This window comes from Plectropomus leopardus, chromosome 4 (assembly GCF_026936395.1).
Source record: "Plectropomus leopardus strain MGB_pleo_1.0 chromosome 4, ASM2693639v1, whole genome shotgun sequence".
Taxonomy (NCBI): Eukaryota; Metazoa; Chordata; class Actinopteri; order Perciformes; family Serranidae; genus Plectropomus; species Plectropomus leopardus.
Genome location: NC_142179.1, coordinates 37592468 through 37615052, shown reverse-complemented (window position 1 = coordinate 37615052; position 22585 = coordinate 37592468). Strand labels below are relative to the sequence as shown.

Below are 22585 nucleotides of genomic sequence, written 5' to 3'. Positions count from 1 at the left end.
GTCATCATTTTTTTGAGAATAATTTAATTGATGCTATAATAAAATAAACAGTGAGAGTACGATTGAGATTTTAACTGGGTAATTTCTTTTAATCCAGTTCATCATTCACTCTAGCCTCAGAACTATGCCTTTTCTCGTGAGCTCATTCATTTTCATTGATATTAAATGAATATTTCATGGCTCTTTTTCGACTTTGTCAGTTACTTGACAGAAATTAGAGTACCGAGACCTGTGGGTCTGTGTGTGTACATTGTGTGTTTATTTGCTGTTACTCAGTGTCAAGAATGTCCGTGTATGATATTTTTTCCATGAGTCATATTTATCTGTTCATCATTACTAACTGTGTATTCATGCACTTTTGTGTGTGTGTGTGTGTGTGTGTGTGTGTGTGAGAGAGAGAGAGAGAGAGAGAGAGAGAGAGAGAGAGCGAGCAAAAAAGAGAGAGAGAGAGCAGTGAGTCCTTTGAATGGCAGGTCATTCCACATCTACCTCCAGCCCTCCTCCCCTGATAACATAACACTACTTCCTCTCTCACACACTCACTTCAACCTTTTCTCCACACACACTCTCCCTGTCCTTATACTTTCTGCCCATTCAGGATGTCTTTCTCTTCTTGTCTTTTCTTACCCCACCCACCCCTCAGTGCACTTCCCTGGTCTTTAATTAATCAAAATGTTCTAGCCCCTGGGTGACCCCTGGAGAGCTGCTAGTTAATTTAGATTTACTGCCAGTGTCCAGCTGAGTGCAGATAACACGACAGTAGGAGTTCTTCTTTATGTAGGTAGGAGGACGATGCAGGGCTAGCCCATTTTCTTCTTCTTCAAAAAAAAAGTTACCTCATTGGGCTGCCTGTAAACACGTCTGATTTATTAGACATATTTTTCGATTAGACTGTTTACATGTACATTATTATGGATATACACTGATAATCAGAGTCAAAGTAGTTAAATCTTTTTAAGAGTTGCCCACTATAGGACTGTTTGTTAATTATTCTGTTTCAGCACTACAGAGCAGATTATGAGACAAATGGCTGAGAGGTGCCCCCCAGAAAGCCTCAACAAAGTAGCCACCATGGTATGTTTTACCTAGATATACAAAAAAATGGCAGCAGATGTAGCATATTAAGACTTAAAAAATCTTCTTTGCAGTCATACCCTAAACCCATCAAGAAGTAAGCAATTTTGAATTTACTATGCAATTCTAATGTAATTTTTTGCCTTTCACATGGGGCATTCTTCAAAATGATAGTTCTGGATTTTTGAAGTGGGGCTGTATAAGATACTTATGCATCTACAGTTGGGAAGAGCGGAAAAGTGTTGCTGGAGAGAGGAATGTCTGGAGTACTTTGCTTAGCCCCGGATGAGATGGATGGATGGATGGATGGATGGATGGTAGATGGATGGATGGATGGATGGATGGTAGATGGATGGATGGATGGATGGTCAGTATATTGCATACAGTAGATGGTGGTTGGCATGCTCTCTGCTTGCAGAAACAAACAGGACTACTGCTACAGAAGCTCCGCGTTACTTTGTTTTAGATTGGAGTTTAAAAAAACAACATACTAGTTCATATGGTAACGTACAAATCAGTGCCGCACGAAGAATGTCAAGTTACGTAATTAATGTAAAATTTAGTTACGCTGGTTACGCTGAGGGATTGTCCCTTCTGGGTGGGGAGTGAGTTGCTGCCCCAAGCAAAGGAGTTCAAGTATCTCGGGGTCTTTTTCATGAGTGAGGGTAGAATGGAGCATGAATGAACTCCTAGGGGTCCCTCAGGAGGAGCTGGAATGTGTTGCTGGGGAGAGGGACGTCTGGGGTGCTCTGCTCCACCCGTTCCCCCTGCGACCCCACCCCAGATAAGCGGAAGAAAATGGATGGATTGATGGATGGATGGATGGATGTTGAGGGAGGTCAAGTTATGGAGGTTAGGTTTTGGAAAAGAAATATGGTGACCACATTCCTTAAAATGGTTCAAAGTTCACGCATTTCTGAACACGTCTCCATTGGAAAAATTTGCAACCCATCAGTCACCCCGGCCATCCTCCTCACAAGACCGCCAGGGACCACTTCCTTGTTTACTCCTGGCAGTGCATTGGTCATGTGATCACAGCCTTCCAAAATACATGGGTTATGCACAAATTACTGGCTCATGATTAGATGGCATATGTACAAATGAGTGCATTGCTTTTCATAGGAAAACGGACAAACAGTTTATGCAAGCAGCTTGAATAATGACATCAGTCTTCCGCGCTTCACCTGCAAAATTAGTATTCATTAATCTATTACTCATCATATATTACTTTATTTATTTATTTATTTATTTTTACATGCTTCCATGGTGAATGGAGAATCCAAAAAAGGTGAACATTATTCATGAATTGAAACCCTGGGGACCAGAATTAGAATCAGAAAAGGTTTTATTGCCAGTTATGTGTTAAAAAACAAGGAATTTGCTTTGGTTTTATGGCGCATACATTAAGCATACCAAGAATTTCTTAAGAGCAACACAAATAAGCAAAATAAAGATTAGAAAACTACAGTCACAATATGACAAATCTACATTTAAAAGTAGTATGGCATAAATATATACAATATAGCTGTTTCAGGATAAACTGTACAGTTTAGTGCAGTATGTGCAAAATGTGCAAATACCAACAAAAGCAAGACTATATCAGATTACAGATTACAAACTCTCACAAACTGTGCAACATAAGCCAAGTCTCGTTTATCTAGTCAACAAAGTGGTCTGAGTGGCCTAAACTAAATCAGGCCTTAATCCTAGAGGTGGCAGATCAGAAAACAAATCATCATTTTTGTAAAGGTCATATGTGTTGTGCCAGATCTGTTTTATAATTTGGTTTTGAAGACTGGAAGCCAAATAGACTTTTAGTGCACTTTTGTGACTTTTAATTCAGATTACAAGAGGGGTTTTTATTTGCAGGAATTGCAGCTAAATGCACTAGTGTTCTCAACAAAAATGCTTATCAGCCTCTGAAACCAAAAGAGTATACAACAATTCCTGTAACTTTCTAAAAGCAACAATCTTACTGGGAACATAAGCTGAGTCTGAACTGCAACACTATCTTCCAGCAGAGACTATCTGAAAATGAGCACATCTACAGATAAACTATTTCTTTTCAAGAATAACCTGATCTGAAGAGGGGCGGACTCTTACTGCAGTTTTAAGGGATCACATTTTCATAGTTACCCCACTGCTTCAGAACATCAGCAGACATACAGGCCGTCAACAAAATGCAGTCTTAGAAAAAACATTCTCCAAATGGCATGTCTTGTATAGACAGCTACATTGAAGAGATCCAATTTGGATTCAGTTCAGGGAAGAGTTGAGTGCCGCACCCTGCTGAATTCAACTGAAGCTCGTGCCAAAAGGGAGTAGAAAACCACACACACTGAGAGCACCAAGAGATATTTTGCAATTCTCTTTTCGTTGCCAAAGAGAAAAGCAGAGGTTGACTGACAGAGTGGAGTACTAAATGGACTTGATGAAGCTATTGTCAATAAAAGCTGTAAAAATGCAATTGGAATTTATTCTTTTCCATTTTCAACCTTTCACATGCCTGCTGTGCTTCTCTCCTCTCCACAGGGCCTGTACATCTTCTTAGTCTATGCTGTTTACAACAGTGAGGTAAGGAGGCATTCAGTCCATTGTCAGTACTGCTGCCTGTCAGCTCTGCAGCAGAATATCAGAATGTATCTTTGTATGGTATGTGAGGCTGCCAGCTTTTTGGACAAACCAGTGGGTGTAAACGCTGCTTCTCATTTAGGTGAGGAATGCCATAAAGAGGATCAAAGAAAAGAGAAAGGCCTTATCTTTCACGGTGAGTGAGCAAAGAGCACAGTGCCGTGATCAGGTCCATCAGTGCAGGACAGAAAATAAATTCCCTCTTTACAAATGTTGATTTTAGAGGACCTCTGACTTTTGCATGGGCAGCTATTTTGTTTCGTAGTGTAGTAGTCTATAGTGCACATGTTCTACTTTATTAAAAAAAATTATCACTTTGCAGCACTTCTGATTGGGTTATGATGTATTTTTTTTGAACTGTTCCCAGCCAACCAGCTTCCTACCATCCCAGAGGGCCCCAGTTACCTCTTGGGGCCGCAGTCCACCCACACCCTCCAGCCCTGAGACCAGTGAGACCTCTGGACCCCCCAGCTCCATCTCCACGTCACTGGTCATCAAGAACGGTAGGCTGCTAACCTGGAGCTGATTTGTGTGTGTGTGTGTGTGTGTGTGTGTGTGTGTGTGTGTGTGTGTGTGAGAGAGAGAGAGAGAGAGAGAGAGAGAGACTTGGCGACATGTTCTCATTTCAAGTTATCACCACTTTGTCAGTGCACTTCCACGTCTACATACTACATTCTAGATATCGCTCTGCATCTGCTGCAGAAATTCTGGGATGCTACTATCGACGCCGGAATGTTAACACAAGTACATATTGGGTTACACCACAAAAGCATGTGGTTATCTTAAGTCAACAAAAGCACATGGTAACCAACGCCTGGACGTCACCAAAAGCACATTCTTGGGATTAGACAAAAAGACAGAGATGGTTAAGTTTTGGCAAAAAGGGCAATGTGGAGAAAAACATCACATTCAGACAGGAAGTAAACACCAAATTCCCACATGAAAGTCCTTGGTTTGTTTGATTCATCCTGTCCTGTAGGGACCTTCATCCTACTAAATTGCTACAGGTAGCATTTCAACCTGACGCCATCCAGCGGTAAATCATGTGAACGCCGTCCACATATACTGCCTCGGCAGGTGCCCTGCCAGCCGTCCAGTGGCATATCATAACACCAGTAACAGTTATTTTTAGTTGCATTTTAGCTGATACCATCCAGTGGCATATTATATAGCCTCGAAAGGTGGTTTACAGAATTGGCTTACACTGAAATTAATCGATGGGGGGAGTGTTGAAAGGATTGTGGGACACACTCAAATTGTGTTTGTTATTATTACCAAAGGACCATTCTGAGATTTTCTGCAGGTGAAACTGAGGAAGCAGCACTACTGAATACTGTGTAACTGTTTAGAAGCGCCAAAGGAACATCTGTAGCAGGAAACTGTCTAAATGTTAACATTTAGGAAAAGCAGGTGCACAATCTGCAGGTCTGTTTAATCATACACACATAGATATTACTGCTGGGTGGCACCAACATCTGTAAATCAGCAAATCCAACATTATCAGAAATGGAAAATGATATTATATAGGCTTTGTGACTTAACAACAAGGAGGCAGAGGTTTAGAGGCTGCAGGGGTTAAATAATCCCCTTTTACACAACTAAATTTCCAGCCTTTTTTCCGCCCAGTCATTCTTTCTAAAAGGTATGATTGAGAAATTGTGGGATGCAGTTGTCTTGCCATAAAACTGGCAGTGGAGGCAATGACAGTGCTGGCAGGATGGGACCATGGACGGGACAGGTGTGACATTTTTGTCAAAGTCTAAAGTGTGCCACCCACTGTCGAAAAATTTTAAAAGCATTTAGCAGCTAATTCAAAAAAGAAAAACAGCTGCCAAAAATGTCTGCTATTTGGGAATACAATGAAGTCCAATAACTCCTTAACCTTTGAGCAAAGGATGAGATCAGCTGCAATATAACAGGGACCCAAGTGATTATATTTGTCACGTTATGCCATTTTTATGCAATGCTGGTATGCTGACTTAAATCACAACTAGAGTGGAATGAAGCCACTATTGTTTGGTAAAATGAAAAGATGCAACAAAGAAGGGACTTAGTGGAGGCCTTATGGTGTGATCTTTTTGTAAAAAGGCAACAGCATTTTTTTGTTCTACTGCTATATTATGGGACGCACTTACCAATTTTATCATAGTTTGAGTTATATTTTAGATGACCTTACCTACGTACCTTTCCAACATTTACTTTCAATGTCTTTTAATGAGGCAAAATAAAGCCAGTACAGTATGATTTGGCTGTAGCAGCCAGTTATACTCATTAGCAGGGTGTTAAATTATTCAAAAGGAGTTCAAAAGGTTAAAAGAAATCTCCTACACGTATTTTTCAGAAATATGTTTCATGGCCATTTAGTTTACTTCCCTCCATTGTTTAGTTTGCACCCTCATGCTGGAATTCATTGTGTCCATTTTTTGTTATTAACTCATTGAGTGCCAGCCCTATTATATAATGGAAAGTGGCTTGTGCCAGCTTTTCTGGCCATTTTGAGTCATCTTTCAAGACCCACAGAATATTTTGTACAAAGACTCTGAAAATACCGAATAGCTCAAATGAAAGAAGAAACTCTCTTTTTCATCATGAAAAAACGTTTGTTTGCACCTTGTTCCATTCTTGATTTATCTGAAGTTGAATAGAGGCTAGTTTCATAAAAAAAACACTTTTTTTCTAGAAAGCTGAGAAAAATGCATTTTTGTGAAAGATAGTCCATCAAGCAAGACAGTGATTTGAATGTTATAATTTTGCCTTCAGTGACATAAAAGACATCTCTCCATGAGAGTTTTTTTTTCCAGCGTCCGCTGGCGAAACTGGCTACTTGACCCTCTCCGTTTTTTGGGGGGCATTTTATGCCAATATTGAACTGATGTAGCTTCGTTGCTGTAGTTTCGATTCACCTCCACACAGATCACACTGCTCTCTGATCCCGGCTACTCCACTTCATGCTTTGATATACCGTCTTTTGTACTACCACTACGAATCCCAGCAGCCCCAAAATTACACACAGGGAGAGTGAGAGCGCCCCCTTGTGCCAGCCGCAGAAAACACACTATGACGTATATATATGTCAAGGGCACTCAAGCGTTGGCTTTTGAATGACGTATATATACGTCAGTGGTACTCAGTGAGTTAATTGACGTGCATTTATAGTGACTATCTAGTCTTTGAACCACTCAATTATGCCTTAATGTCACATTCACACACACATTCATATACTGATGGCAGAGGCAACCATACAAAGTACCATCTGTTATGCAATAAAAATGGATGGAGCAGCCATTGGCAGCAATTTCCCCAAACTTGTCCAAAGATACTTCAATATGTGGAGAGGAGGAATTGGGTATTGAACTGCTGATCTTTTGTTTGATAGCTGAATCGCTCATTTTACCCTTATATTACACAGAAATGGTAGCCTGTTATAGCTCTCTAGCCACCCAATCCGTGACATTTCTGTTTGTGCTTGCTCTTCATGATGATTGAAGAGATTGTTTTCTAACTATATGTAGTCATGTAAAGAATCCCATGATTTTATAGGTGATTTTTGACTGTTGCTTTCATTGGTAGCCACTAAGATGAGCTCCTGAACTGTTGAGGGCACCCTTTCAACACAGACTGCATCATGAAAGCAGCACGTCATCCAAACACTGCGTTCATGGCTAACATGTCCACATCCCACATTTCCACATTTGAGTGCACCATATTTGGTGGAAAATATTCCACATTGAAACAACACAAAACTAGAAATAAAATGGTATCACTTCATTATATCCTTTTAAAGATTTGTGCAAAATTTTGTCATAAACTGTATGAATTCTTGATTTAAAGCCAAAAACATGTTTTTGTCAGGTTACAGTAACCTTAACCTTTGACCTCCAAATCCAAGTTCAAGTTCACTTTTGAGTCCAAGTGGACATTAGTGCCAAATTTGAGTAACCTCCCTCTCAAGGCCTTCTTGAGATATTTTGTTCACCAACATGTTCTCAGTCTGAACCCGTCACATGGTACGTCGATAGCACTAACAGAGCGGTGCTATTTGATGAGTTTGGAATGAAAATGGGTTAGTTCACAAGTATGAGATAGATGCAAAGTCACAGTGATCTTGACCTTTTGACCACCAAACTCTAAGCAGTTCATTGTTTAGACCAACTGGACATGAATTTGAAGAAATTTTGTATGTGTATTTGACTTATCATGTTCACGAGAATGAGATGGATGCAAGGGTACATTGACATTGACCTTGAACCACCCAAAACGTAAATAGTTCATTGCTGAGTCCAAGTGAACCTTTGTGCCTAATTTGAGGACAGTCCCTTAAAGTGTCCGTGAGGTATCCTGTTGAAGAGAATGAGACACATAAAAGCTCACATTGACCTTGACATTTCACCACTGAAATCTTATCAGTATACGGTGAGGCCAAAAGAATATTTCTGCCAATTTAGAAGAGACTCTCTCATGGTGTTCATAAGATACTGTCCATCTATTTGACTACTGACAAACAGATGGACAGATGGACTAGCTGATGCCCCCAGCCACCGTAATGGCTGGTGCGTAGGCATTAAGATTACATGTCCACGTCCGTGACATGTAGTAGTTAGAATGACCTGCAAAGAAATGCAACCTTGTCAGTAATCAGTTATTAAAGTCAGTGCCCTGTCAATCTCAATTATGCACATTTGAGGACAGGAGAAGCAATTTATTGGAATGAAGCTAAACTCTGATACAAAAACTTGCCTGTGTTGCCCTAAACGATTACAACCTGCTGCATTACTGTTCACCTTTGAACTCTCAGTTACTTCTGTTCAGATGTTCTGCACATGTCAGGAAGGTTAATTATCCTTACCCTTTCAAATAATAACTGAACTATTTGGTCAGCTTGGATTGTATGCATTTATTTCCATTACCTGATGCCTCGAACATACCCACGTGACACTAACAGTGTGCTAGTTTTTGTTATCCTTAGAGCCATATGAATAGAATTCAGAATGAAATTACAAAAGGTTGTCTCAGGAGTGCAGTGGAGGAAGGATCAGGCGGTGATCAAAAACATTTATATTATAGATCACAGAGGGTCAAAGACGATGTCATTTCATCTTTTTTTCAATGGCTTTTTTACCGACATGTCCACCTCTGCTGTGGATGAGACTCTGCACCTTCACTCCATTTGTGGCTTAAATAAATTAAAAATGAGAGACGGTCAAGGCCAAGGTGATCTTTGTTATGCCTAAGGGGCATGACCAAGGGCCTAAGGGGCATGACCATTGTTGCATGACCAAGAATAATGCAATCTTCACAAAAATCAGCACACAAACAATCCAGATGGGAAAAAAAAGTGGACCAATAACAGTGGTGACCAGTGGGTCCAATAAATGTTAGTTATGTACCAATTACTGGCTCATCATTAAGTGGGATATATACAATTTGTTGTGCTTTACTTTTTTTTGGTAAACATACAAACAATGCATGAGAACTTCCTAAATGAGTGTTACGTAGAGCAGACCACCGTCAAAAAAAAGTCGCAAAAAGGCACTGTATGTCATGAAGAAGATATGAAAAAAAAAATCAGAAAGAAAGTCAGTGTGTTTGCTTTTCCTGCGTGGCCTTTGATCATATGCTGGCTCCCTAAAATGGTGCTCAGTCGGCAAAACTTGACCAAAGATTTTTGTTTTGAAATACTCTAAAATGTTCAGTTTAGCTGAAGTTTATAAAAATGTCTCCTAAAGTGAATTCCCCCTGCGATTTGGGTCGCAGAGGGTTTCAGTTGAAAATGGTCCCCAACTCCCCAAACCCTGCCCCAATGTAATTAGGTTATTACGGCCCTGGATCAGGATAGATATCAGACTGCAGATGATCCTGTGTCTTTGAATTTCATATCTTGATTTATCTCATTAACAACAATTCTTCCTGTAGGCAAATGGCATTTTTGTTACTAAAAAAAATAATACTGACAATTCTCATAATATTCTTTTGTCATTCATATTGTTTGTGTTTCTGTGTGTGGTTTATAAAGATGCCTATTTACTGTTCTTTGTTTTGCTTGTGCGGTATCTCTTTGTCTTACATATTCTGACCTTGCATAAACAAATGTGTGGAAAGACAAATGCAAACTTTAAAATACAAATAAGTGTGTTTTTCTCTTTCAGAGAGCTTCAGAAAGGAAAGCTTTGTGAATTTCTCTTTAAAGACAGCATCAGGAAACCAAGTAAGTAACGTGTCCATTATCACTACACTGCCGTCATGTCATAGTCATTAAATATGTCTTAGTATTATTTTTGTGTTTTAGGTGGTCCAGCTGACCGGGTTCAAGCCATCAGGTACAACTCTAACATCACTTGATAGTTTGTATTAGACCAACAATAGATGCATGAAAACAAAAATACTCACATATGAAATGAGGAGATAAGGAAGCTGCCATAATAATTAAAGACAGGAAACAGGAGGGGATGGAAGTGGATGGCAGGTAAAGTGCCTGTTCCTGCAGAGAGCAGTGTTAGCAGCATGGAATGCAGTTAGTGCACTTTGAATTGCAAAAACAAAGTTTATGAACAGAGTGTCGCATAAAGCAAAGACAGTTACACAGAACGTTAATAGAGTGGAGAGATAGAATGACAGTTCCATGGTTGTTTTGGTGGTGACTGAATCAGCAGGGACAAAAGACGTGCTCCTTTATCTGCCCTTTCTCACTCCGGACTCGTCAAATAGCATCACTCTGTCAGTGCTTTTGGCTTACGAGTGTGACACCAAAAGCCACCTTCCACGTCAAACCAGAAGGCGGCTGAAAAACATCAGATGAGAACATGCACAGTAAGAACCGGTTATGTTGGTATTACACGCCTGAGGATGGCTGGATGGCACCAGGCCCGTCAACATGCAACAACCGTTGGCGGCATCACTTGAGAACACAACAGGACGGAACCAGTCGTTTGCACTTGAAACTCTACCGGACAGTGTCTAACGCTGCCGCTAACCAAGTAATTTAAGGAGCATGAGTGCACTTACAAGGTGGGCAGGTGGCTGGTGAGGTGGATGGGTCCCACAAACAACTGACTTTTGTGCTGGAGTCCGGAGTTTGCTCCCCATGTGGATTTGTGGGTTTTTTTCTACACCTTCCCATGTGCCTCTTTTGTCTAAATCTAATTATTCGTGTTGCTTAATCCTAACCATTACGACCTTCAGCCCTGTTTAAAACATAAGGACCATGTTGTTTCATCCCACCATGTTCATTTGTTGAAATCATGCAGCATAAACAGCTGACGCAGAAAGATACCTAAAAAATCACAAGTAGAAACAGATGGTCACTGACTGAGTGGCATCATGTGACGAGTTGGGATGAGAGCGTGTTGTTGTTACATATCTCTCTCTCTCTTTGTGGTGCTTCTGAGCTGACTCTGGTGCAATTCGTTGTGTAGAAGCAAAACAGACCAACTACGGGACTTTGTAATTTAGTATCAATTCAAAAGCAAAACTACAACATCCATCCGCAGATTGTCAGCAAGCAATTGTAGAAGTAAAGATGTAAAGATTTTAAAGGTTATTGAAGGTGCTGATTTTGGTAAATCCATAACCCTGGTCCTGGGTCATATGGTGGGTGTTGCATACTGTAGCAGGTGTCCGACCCTGTGGCATAGGCAGGAAGCTGCACTGATTTCTCACTGCTGCTGCAAAATAGAGCTTTGATGGTGTGAGGGGCCGAGCTGGCAGGCATGAGGAGGAATCGATGCACTGATTTGCAGGTAAACTATGATGAGTTGATTACAGTACAAAGACAAGATATTCAATGTTCAAACTGATACGCTTTATTGTTTTTTGTAACATATACACTTTTTCTGAGTTGGATGCCTGCAACATGTTCCAAAAAGTTGGGACAGGAGCAACAAAAGACTCTAAAGAGAAAAACAGAAACATTATCCAATGGAAAAATTATCCCAAAAAAGGAAAAAAAATAAACACACAAAGAAATGAAAATAAGTGCTTAAAAGTTATAATAATTATGTAAAATCATTTTAAACATATAATTGTGATTGTTGGTCTTCAGCCAGCATTTTCTTTTTTCCCTTGGATTTTTAAAAAATAATAATTTTCTAAATCTGTCAAAAAAAATTGCTCATGGTTCAAAGGTTCAAATATGTGTAAAAAGCATCTAAGAGCAGCACAAGAAAAATTATGTTGCTCCAGATTTCAAAGGGTTAAATCAGCTCTGTGGCAGCAGGTGTGGTCATCAAAGACGGTAAATGAATCAATTTTAAAATTTATTCCCACTTCCTGAAGTGAGTTTGGTCAATGCCATCACCCATACATTTCTGAAAATGACAATTTGTTTGTTGCATGCCGCATATGTTTTAAATTCCAACAACCACCTGGCCTCTGTGTCGTCATGGTTTCTCGTGTTAGGAGCACATTGAGCTCTACCTGCATTCTCTTTGTCTGGCTGTGAATTAAACTGCATATGGAGATTTTTAAAGCAGCCTTGAGAACAAAGCTATTTCATATATTTGAATTTTATTCACATTGAAATTCCTCATTTGTGTCAACTGAATGAACCCAAATATATGCTAGTTTATGTTAATATCTTTATTATTAGCACAAGTGTTCTGTGCTTGAGTGTCATTGGTGGTCTAAGTGTGGTTTTTAGAGTAGTTATTTGGTATTAATTTTCACTGAACTGATTTTTTTCTGGTATGAAAATCACTGTTAAGGTACCAGTAGCATGCCGTGAGGTCACTAACAGGGTAGGCATTGTGTTACAAAAGTCAGAATATAACTAATAAAATGTTGTTGTGTTTTTGGGGGGGGTTTTTTCACTGTATGCATGAATGTGCACAGGCATGCACACATGATAGGATTCACATATTGTGCAAGAGTGGCGTACAAACTAGTTCTGAGATGACACTATGAAGCAAAAGTCGTATTATGTTCAGTATTAGAATGCAATCATATCCTCAATTATGGCAAAGTGACCAAAAGGTTTCTGTCTTGTGTTAAGTTTGCAGCAACAAAACACAGGTCAATTCGATATGAAGCCAAACCAAAATGTACACTGACTCTGTAGATCTGAATCTTTTAGAAAGCATCCATCCGTCGATCTTTCAGGTGACAGCTACATCAGCTACAAAAACGTCAGCATTTTAAAACTCCTCCAACTGATGTCAAAAAGCTCCTTTTGCATGTGCATGAAATGCCACTGGTAAGAATGCGATCAGACAGAACCATTGGCAGCATTTTTATACACCAGCTGGACAGCACCTGTCGCATCCGCACAAATTGGGCAGGATGGTGTCAGGTTGAAATGCTGTCAGTAATAAGGTAATAGGAGGAGCACCAAGGCGCCTATGCCTATTGGGTGGGTGGGAAGGGGCAGTGGATGGGTCCCACAAACCTGGTGTTCGCTTCCCATCTGAATGTGACATTTTCTTCTGTATCTCACTATGTGCCTTGTTTGAGCAAGCTAAGTAGCTTGTGAACTAAATAGATGGAGGGCTATTACAACTTGCTATCAGGACACAGGACGATGTATGACAAACCCACACTTCCACATCATCAGAATTTCAACAATTTAACATGCAACATCCATATAACCTCCGTTCATCTGTCCTCCTGAGTGCTTGGTTTGTTTACGTGGTACTGGGTGTGTCAGCTGTGTCACACGAATATCTGGAGCATCTATAAGTATATATTTTGCTATCATATAATTCACTCTTTAATACACACTACATGTAGAATAGTGAGTGAGTGAGCGAGTGAAGAATTTCAGTGTAATTCAATTCAGTTCAATTCCATTTTACTATTGGTCCCACAATGGCAATTTGTGTTGCAGCATGTGTAAAAACATAATAAAAACACATAAAGCACAAACAATATGACATAGAAACATGCAACAGTTGACATTAATCTGTACACAGGGTGACCTGCACCTGTGCACATTAATAAGCGTCCACAGCTTTTGTCTGTTTCCCTCCTTTTTACGATCACACCTGTCTTGTATCAGTCTCATTTGTCCTCCATGTCAGTCTTCCCTGCACACCTGTTGTGTTTTAGTCTTGTTTGCTCCATCCTTGTGTTTCTGTCGCACCTTCAAAATTCAGCCAATCCCTGTGTTTCTCTCCTTTTTCTCTGTGTCCACCTCCCCCAGCTGTGTCTCTTTGTCCTGATTAGTTCTCTGTGTATATACACCTGTGTGTCTCCTTTGTCCCTCGTCAGTTTGTCTGTTATCCTCCGTGCTGTTTCCACTGTGTTTGCTGCTGTCTTCACCCAAGTTCTTCCTTGTTGGTTTCAGTTTAGCTTTTGATTCATGTTTTTTTTGTACATTGTATTTTCGTTTGTTATCATCATCGGCATTTAAGCTCACATTTTGTTAGTGCACCTGTCTGCTCATTTTGTTCTGCATTTGGGTCCACATCTGAACTCACCTGTGACAAACACATATACAGGACCAAAGTGTTATCTCACATTGACATTGAATGGGGATTAAAAGCATTGCTCTTTTTCCTGATTTTTTTCATATTCAATTTGTACCTGCTAGATTTCCTGTCGGAACATAAAAATTGGATTTAATTAATACACAAATGAAAGATAGACATCACAAGAATAATCAATAATATTACAAATATAAGTCAGTTTACAAAATATTATTGGTTTAGAAAATGTGATTTACAAGGGACTGCACGTCACTGAAAGGCGCTGAGTGTTTGCAGAAAGCATCATCTAATGACTTGAGTCCTAACAATTGAAAGCTGACTGGAGAAGAGAGAGCCAAAGGGGTTTTATTTTTCCTAGATTGTCTCCATTTACCTGCACAGTGCAGCAAATTAGGCCTATGTGAAAACTGCCCCAGTGTCTTTTGTTGATTTGAATGTGCAGGCAAACACAACAGATGGTCCCCATATTTCCAGAGGGTCAAGTCACTGTCAATCGCTCTAAATTGCCCGGCAGTGGGGAGACGGAAGTTTTTAGATTCATTAAATGTTTGGCCGTCTGTAAGGAACGCCTGATGGATGGCGTTTGAGTGCTGCTGGGTGTTCATTGTTGACCGCCGAGACAAAGAAGAAGTTCATTCCCTTAATCAGGAGCGGACGGGGCTGTCTATTCACGCTATCAACCATTAACCACTCCAACACCTGCTCTCTCTCACTCTGCCTTTCATTTCCCCTGCTTTCTTGTTTTCTCTTTTGTACACAAACACACTCGCACACCTATAATGCAAAAACATTAAACATCAGGTTGAGCTTGGAGTCGTAGTTATAATGCCTTTCACTTTATTTCACCGCAGGTTGTTGAATCGCAAATGGAGTGGATCCTGATACTCAATTACAATAAGCATGCAGCATGCTGAAAGAGGGGAGGACTGGACACACATGAAGATACCACCTGAGGAAGAGCACGGACACCACACACACACACACACACACACACACACACACACTCTGTCTCTCTCTCTCTCTGCTGGGAGAGTGTGATGAAGAATTGAGCTCTACCTTCTCTCCCTGCTCTGCTTTCAGATCAGATCAGTTTTCCCTCAACGTCTCACTTTTTTAACACATGACGTTTGTTGTGTGTTTTTATCATCAGCAAAATGACTAAAGACCAAGTTTAAAAATTATTTTGCAGGTTCCTCACTATCAGTCAGCTTTGAAACAAATTGAGTCGTGAAGGAATGGATTCTTTCGATGGGATTCATCATTTAAGTTAATGTCCATACATCAGTGACTATGTTTACATACACAAAGTATTCAGGGTTTTTTGCCCTTTCTCTGAAAAAGACAATTTTCCTGCTAAGCTATTTCCCTGTCTAATGATATTGACTAATTATCCCGTTCTCATCCCAAAGTCATCAAATAACGCTGCTTTTGCAGTGCTTTCAGCTTAAGATCCTTCTACCGAAATCCACCTTTTGCATTCTGCATTAGAAACCGCTGAAAGGCATCAGCTGAGAACGCAACCAGACAGAACTGTTTGCAGTATTATTATATGCCGGTGGACGGTTCACGGACGGTCAGTGTCAGTTGAGAATGTGGCTGGTAATGATGTAATGTAATGATCCCGAAGGTCCCTGTAGGGCAGGCAGGAGGGCATGGATGGATCAAACAAACCCCGGACTTCTATGCTATAGTCCAGTGTTTGCTTCCTGTCTGAATGTCATGTTTTTTTTCTACAATTTACCATGTGCCTCTTTTGCCTAAACCTAACCAGCCATGCCAGCATGAGCGTTTGTTGACGCACCAGCATTGGTTGCCATGTGCTGTTGTTGTCTAGGCATAACCATGTCCAGTGTAAACCCACCATGTGCTTGTGTTGAAATCACAGTAGTAGCATCCCAGAACATAAACAGTGGATGCAGAAGGATACCTAAAGTGTAATATGTACGCGCGGAAGTCCACTGCTAAGTGTTGCATTTTTGCACAAATCCATATACCTATTGATACCCATGTCTTTCATTGTGTTAAAAAGTAGGTGTGTTCCTTTTTTTCTGACCAGACTAACCTTTCAAATGTTTGGTTTATGTACAACATCTCCATGGCAATGCACAAAGCCAACTGTTAACAAGGAAGAGGCTGTGTGTTGTAAAAAAAAAAACAAAAAAGAAAACAAATGAGACGAAAATTCCATATGTGCTGTTTATATGCCCAAATAATGCTATTAAAATCCAAATAATACCGTCACATCCCATTTACATGACCTTTATCGAATTCAGAACATTGTCATAATCAAAATAATATTGGGAATACTGATGTGTATGCAAACATACTCAGTAACTGTAAGAAAGTAACCATGCTTTTACAAATGTATTGTGTTTGTGACTTGTTGCCTAAACAAAGCGTAAGCAGGTGAACTGGTCTTTTTAAGGCATAAATGAGTCTTTTGTTTTGCAACCCAAAAGAAGATATTTTTTTGTATCACGTGAAACTTTAAAGGGTCAGTTCACCCAAACAGGAAGTCAGGTTTTATTCACTAAGGTATTGAGATTTTTGTTTTCTGCTGCTGGGCTCCCAGCATCAGAAAATAGCATTTGAAAGCAACAGCAGCATGTCTTTTCAGAAGCAATGTGAAGTCCATACTCCACAGACCTCACTGTCAAAAGCTCTTATTAGAAACTTGGACAATGGAGTGAAGACACTTCCATGGAAACTGTAGACTTCCGATTCTGTGTCATCAGGACATTGTCTGTGGAAAATTGCTTTTGTTGTTGCATGAATGAAATTCTGTTGACATGCACAATAGTGAGTGGAGACAGAAATCTCAGCAGCAGTTATCTGAAAACTTCAGTTAATAAAACTGTACATACTTTTGCAAAAATGGGTGAAGTAACCTTTGAATTTTAAAAGAAGTGACATTGGTTTTATTTTTTCTTGCTGGTGTACCTACACCCACACAGAAACTTTATATTGAACAGGTATTATCTAACTGCCTTTACTAAAGATATGTTGATAGTTTTTACTTCAAACATAATTCTCTGTAACACTTTATTTGGATAGTCCAGTGACAGATAGCTGAGAATATTTGTAACATTTCATTAGCTTATTAGATTCAACAATTCAACTGTTTGGCTTTGTCTGTAGACATGTATCTTCAGGGTGTGTGACTATTCACTACATATTCACAGAATAGTTCAATTGAACTTAAACTACTTACTCAACCTATACGGCATAGGTTGAGTCATGAATTGTCACATATACTCCATAAAATGACACTAACATTGATGTGGCCATCCCCTGTGTTTAACTGATGTTAATACTTGGCTTCATTATTACTCCTCTGTTGTCATGTTTTGTGTAAATAATTCCACAAGTAGTAATTCAAGTTTATGACAAAAAAAACAAAGGCCTAATGCCCCTAATACGGCCATTTATTGTGGTACATGACATGATGTCCCACAATTCCCAAACATTTTCAGCATGGACGACCAAACTGATAATGCCTTCCTAACGTGTTTTTATGTTTAACAAATCACTTAAGCTCAACGTTACATACAGACACAGATGGTGCCTTCTGTCCATATCATTTTGTCAGTATTTGTGTATGTTTTCTGAAAGCTTACAGATATGGACAAAACATAGCAGTAACACCGGATATTGTGGGAGCAGTGTAGCGTAGTTCAAGCAAGATAGGAATGTAGGATACAACAAAGACACAGCATGAATCAGTAATGCCTCCGTTACTACGACCCCCTACACTGTTGCTTCATTTGTTGTTGTGTAACTTTCAACTTTTGCCATCTATTGGCTGTATCTATGCCAACATTAAGGATGCATGGACATATAAAGCCAGTTCAGATTCCAAAGTCATCAAATACCAGCACTTTTGCCTTGATTTTGGGGTAAGATCTCGATGCCAAAGGCCACCTTTTGTGTCCGCATGAAATGACACTGGACAGCATCAGCTAAGAACACTGCCGGATGGCGTCAGCTAAGAATGCTGCCAGACAGAACTGTTGATGGTGTTATTATAAGCAGCCAGATGGTTCCTGTCACAGCAACGTGATACACTGACAGGAGGTGTCAACTTAGAACGTGGCTGGATGGAACCTGTCACATCTGCATGATACACCACTGAACGGTGTCAGGTTAAAATGCTGCTGGTAATGATGTAGGAGCACAAAGGTCAATATAGGGATGATGGGAGGGAGTCCTGTGTTTGCCTCCTGTCTGAATGTGATGTTTTTTCCCTACACCTTATCATTTGTGCCTCTTTTGCCTTATCCTAATCATCCGTAACAGCACTTGTTGTGCTTGTGCTTTCGTTGCCTAAACAAAACCATGTGCAGCGTAATCCCACCATGTGCTTTTGTTGACATTAAAGCACCAGCATTCCAGAACGTCAACAGCAGACCCAGCAGGATACCGAAAGCATACTATGTTGACATGGAAGTTCACTGCAAAACAGCAATATGTGATAATTTGAGATGAGAACGTGCTTAAGTATAATGTAGTGAGATTTCCCAAGTTTGAAACTGAGCCCTTATTGTAAATACATATGTAAAACCTTATATTAAACCACTGCAGCTCAGCAGGCATGAAGCTGTAGAACTGCCACAGAGAGCAGTATGATACACACAGATGTTTGCAGTAACATTCTAGAAATATGAAGACACGCATTGCCTTCTGTTCAGTATCCAACTACTAATTCTATCTACAGTATCTACTCTTATACTGTGTTACTCTGGTAGGCTTGTAAGATAGCCTGGCCTGCCAGAAATTATGCTTTAGTCGCTGATGTTTATATTGTTCAAAATAAGATTCAACATTTATGTCTGTTGCTATGCTCACAAGGTCTGCCACAATCTAAAACGTCCTTTCTCTGTCTTGGTGTTAGGCAGCAGCGTTTTTCTGTAAAACAAAAAAAAAAAAAAAAAAAATAGCAGGGCAACAAGTACTTTGAATAGATACAAAGTCCCTCTATTCCACTTCGCATATAAAAAGGCAAGTAAGACTAGACATCATTTTTAAACACAAAACACCGTTTACCTACATATACATATTTCTGTCTCATCACAAGCTGTCTTTGATCACATAAAAAAAAAGAAATAGCCTGCAGGGCTTTTTCCAGAAATTCAGTTGACATAGTTTAAAACCAACAGATACAGTCATGGGGGTGATGGGTAAAGCACAGGGCTTTAACCCAGGAGACCAGGGTTTGAGTTTCATGTGGGTCAATGTTAAGGCCCAGACACACCAAACTGACAGCTGACCGTAGCATCGCCTCAAGGTGCCTGTGTCTCAGCCAAAAAGCTGCACACAAAACACACCACACAGACTTTAACTGACAGCCAACCAGTACGTATGTTCTACGTTTGTGTGAGGAAATACCCCTCCAAACCAGCTGTCTAATTGTTATTCAAAAAGGGAAACTGGAAGATGATGCTAGTTAGCCAGTTAATACATTAACACAATCCAGTGTTCAAAGAACAAAACACATTTACCAACAACAGAAACCACAGGAAACATTTCTGCATAGCTCAGTGGCTAAACTCTCTGAACAAAGAACAAATTTGTTTCCACCTCAGTCACTCTTGACTTTGCTGGGATCTTGCAGTGGAGCAACAGACACTCAGTGAAACAGGTGTGGTTTGGACCCAAATGCAGTACACTGGCGCTCAGGAACAGTTGGCAATGACCTTTATTTTCACCACAGCAAACAAGGTACGGAGCAGATAGAATAAACACAGAATAAAGTTCGTTCTTCAGGCTGAAAGCCCTCACACAGTCTCTGGGGCTCAGACGAGGGGAAGAGACATAGCTTACTTCAGCCGATGACGACGAGGAGGAAGCTCCGTGGCCCGAAGAGCCGGCTGTTCGTGCGGAGGTGCCGATGGGGAGAGAGCAGAGGAATGGTCGGAGGCAGGCGGGGGTCGTAGCCAGATGAGCAGTCCGTGAAGGCATAGGCACCGATGGGGAGCAAGCAGGAGGATAGACGAGGCCAGGCAGAGGAGTCGTTACCAGCAGAGCAGTCAGATACCAGAAACGCTGAGGCAGAGCACGAGGTCAGGGACAGAAGGCAGGTGAGTTTACCGGGAGGCAGACGAGGAGAGCAGGTCAGGAACAGGCAGAGTCGGCACCAGGAGATCAGACAGGAGATGAATGCTGGAAAGTCTTGCATGACGCTGAGGAACAATCTGGCAATGAGTGAGAGTGCTGGAGAGGCTTATATGCAGGGCTGATTGTAATGAGCTGCAGCTGTGAGGCAGGTGAGCAGAGTTGGGCTGATAAGATGGGCGTGGCTGGCAGGTAGAGTGGAGCAGAGGGAGGGAGAGTGGAAAAACACTGCAGCAGTGTGACAGGAGGGGAATGAGAGACACCTGGCATCAAATTTGTGCCATCTGCTTCTATTGCCATTGGCTTTGGGCATGTGTATTGTTGTTCCCTTCACTTGGGGCACTTGACATTGTGATTGTGGGGCTTTACCCACAAAGCAGCCTGTTGAGCCAAGTGCACTGAAGACAACTATTTTATCAACCCCTGACCTTAAATTGTAGAATAATCAGCATTTTATGCATGCATTTACCTTTTGAAACCTGACCAAATTGGCTTGATTTCTTGAAAAAAAAAAAAAAAAAGCAAAAAGGCAATGTGCAATATAGTAGGAAATTATCCAAAAAACTAAATAAATTGTAGTATGTACAAAGAATATACCCTAAAAAAGTTCAAACCAAAATTAGCAAGGAGGGAAATGACCTGGAAAAATAATAATACTGTCAAATATTTTTTTTTTGTAATAATTTTCTAAACTCCTTACCAAGTTGCTTATTGCCTTTTTGCTATGATTTCAAAATAAAGTAAGCCAATTTGCTTAGGTTGGTTTGAAAGTTAAAATAACTTGTGAAGGCATATGAATGCAGCAAAAGAAAAGCTATGCCTATTATGGTTTCAAAGGGTTAATCCAGATTTGTATTAATTTCAGTGTTAGTCATTACCACTAAAACCACACCTTCTGTCTGCTGCCTGCAGGTTGGGCTTGCTTTACTCCAAATGACCCCTTGCCTCTAGTAGTCAGATATGGTGTATTGTACAACATGATTCACATTTTCTGCTTTTAGACATTTTTTCAGATGGACATTTGAGACACAAATCAATTTTTCTCTACAAACTTTCGCTCTCCCATGAAATGTTTATCTCCTTGAAAATATGGGGGAAAAAAATTAAATCAACATTTCATAACTTTAATGGGAGATTACAAATGTCATAAAAAGACTATTTATAGAGACATTGAATGACTCTCCAGTATTGATTTGTTTCTAAAACGTTGGTTTGATGTTTTAATATATAACTGATTTTCTTTCTTTTTTTCTCAATATATTATATTTTATTTTTCAATTTTAAAACAATTATGTGACAATATAAACCAGTGAGGTAAAATGAGAACATAGACATTGGACTTATTCGCACATTCAGACAGGTCTAAGTCTCAGTGGAGGTGGAGTAATATTGCACTGAGTTAAAAAAGGGACCCAAATTATGCAAAAGAGTTTGCTCTTCATATTAGTCTTATACAGGCGCAGTCTTTTCATCTGTATGATAGACAACATTTCCTTAAGCCATTGCTTAAAACACGGTGGATAGGTAGACTTCCAAAACAGGAGAATGAGCTTCGTAGCAGCCAGTATTGCTAAATCCAGAGCAGCCTGTAAGTCATAAGACAACTCAGGTGTGCCTGTAGAGCAACCAAAGATAGCAAGCTCTTGACTGGGCAGAATGTCTCTAGAATAGGCTTTCAAAAGCCACTTGAATATCTCAGTCCAGAAATTGGTTGGAGTAGGGCAGAACCAGAAAAGATGTGCTAGTAATCCTTCAGCTGAGGAGCATTTGTCACATTTAGGAGACACTGATGGAAAAATGCGGCTCAGTTTTGTTTTTGAATTATGCAGTCTATACATCACCCTATACTGGAGTAGCCTGTATCGTGAGTTAATGGAGCAGCAATGGATCCGTGACATAGCCTCCTCCCAGAACTCTGCTGTTATCTCTGAATTCAAATCAATGGCCCATGCTTCCCTAATATGTTTTGATGACACTGGATTCAAAAAGATATTTACAAATTTTGATACTAGCTGCTCAGAATCTGCAGGGAGCAGGAGATTCTCAGTAAAAGGGTGAATAGTGGGAGAGGACTCAAAGTGTGGGCATTTTTCTTTAACATAGTGCCTAAGCTGGAGATTGTGGAAAAGAGTTAGGGAGTTTAAACTTGGTGCTTAATTGTTTAAATGATGCAAACTGGCCATTAATGTACAAATCTAAAAAAGGTTTTAATACCTCTATTTCTTCAGACTGTAAACACAGCATCCAGCTGTCCAGGCATAAATAAATGGTTTTGGGAAATGGGAGCATAAACAGAAACACTGACAGTCCGGCAAGCAGTTTTAATCTGATTTAATATTCGTATGAAATTC

At 40.1% G+C, this 22585-nt stretch overlaps 1 protein-coding gene across 1 annotated transcript in view; it reads left to right on the top strand.

Moving 5' to 3' along the window:
* adgrd2 (adhesion G protein-coupled receptor D2) overlaps positions 1 to 17402 on the top strand; it is a 54169-nt gene extending 36767 nt beyond the window's left edge. Inside the window, exons 20-25 of the mRNA XM_042488886.2 lie at positions 3607 to 3648; positions 3788 to 3841; positions 4061 to 4208; positions 9852 to 9910; positions 9992 to 10022; positions 14975 to 17402. Of these exons, the coding sequence (XP_042344820.2) occupies positions 3607 to 3648; positions 3788 to 3841; positions 4061 to 4208; positions 9852 to 9910; positions 9992 to 10022; positions 14975 to 14982 (342 nt within the window). The 3' untranslated portion in view covers positions 14983 to 17402. The remainder of the gene's footprint in view (positions 1 to 3606; positions 3649 to 3787; positions 3842 to 4060; positions 4209 to 9851; positions 9911 to 9991; positions 10023 to 14974) is intronic.
* The last annotated feature ends 5183 nt before the right edge of the window (positions 17403 to 22585 follow it).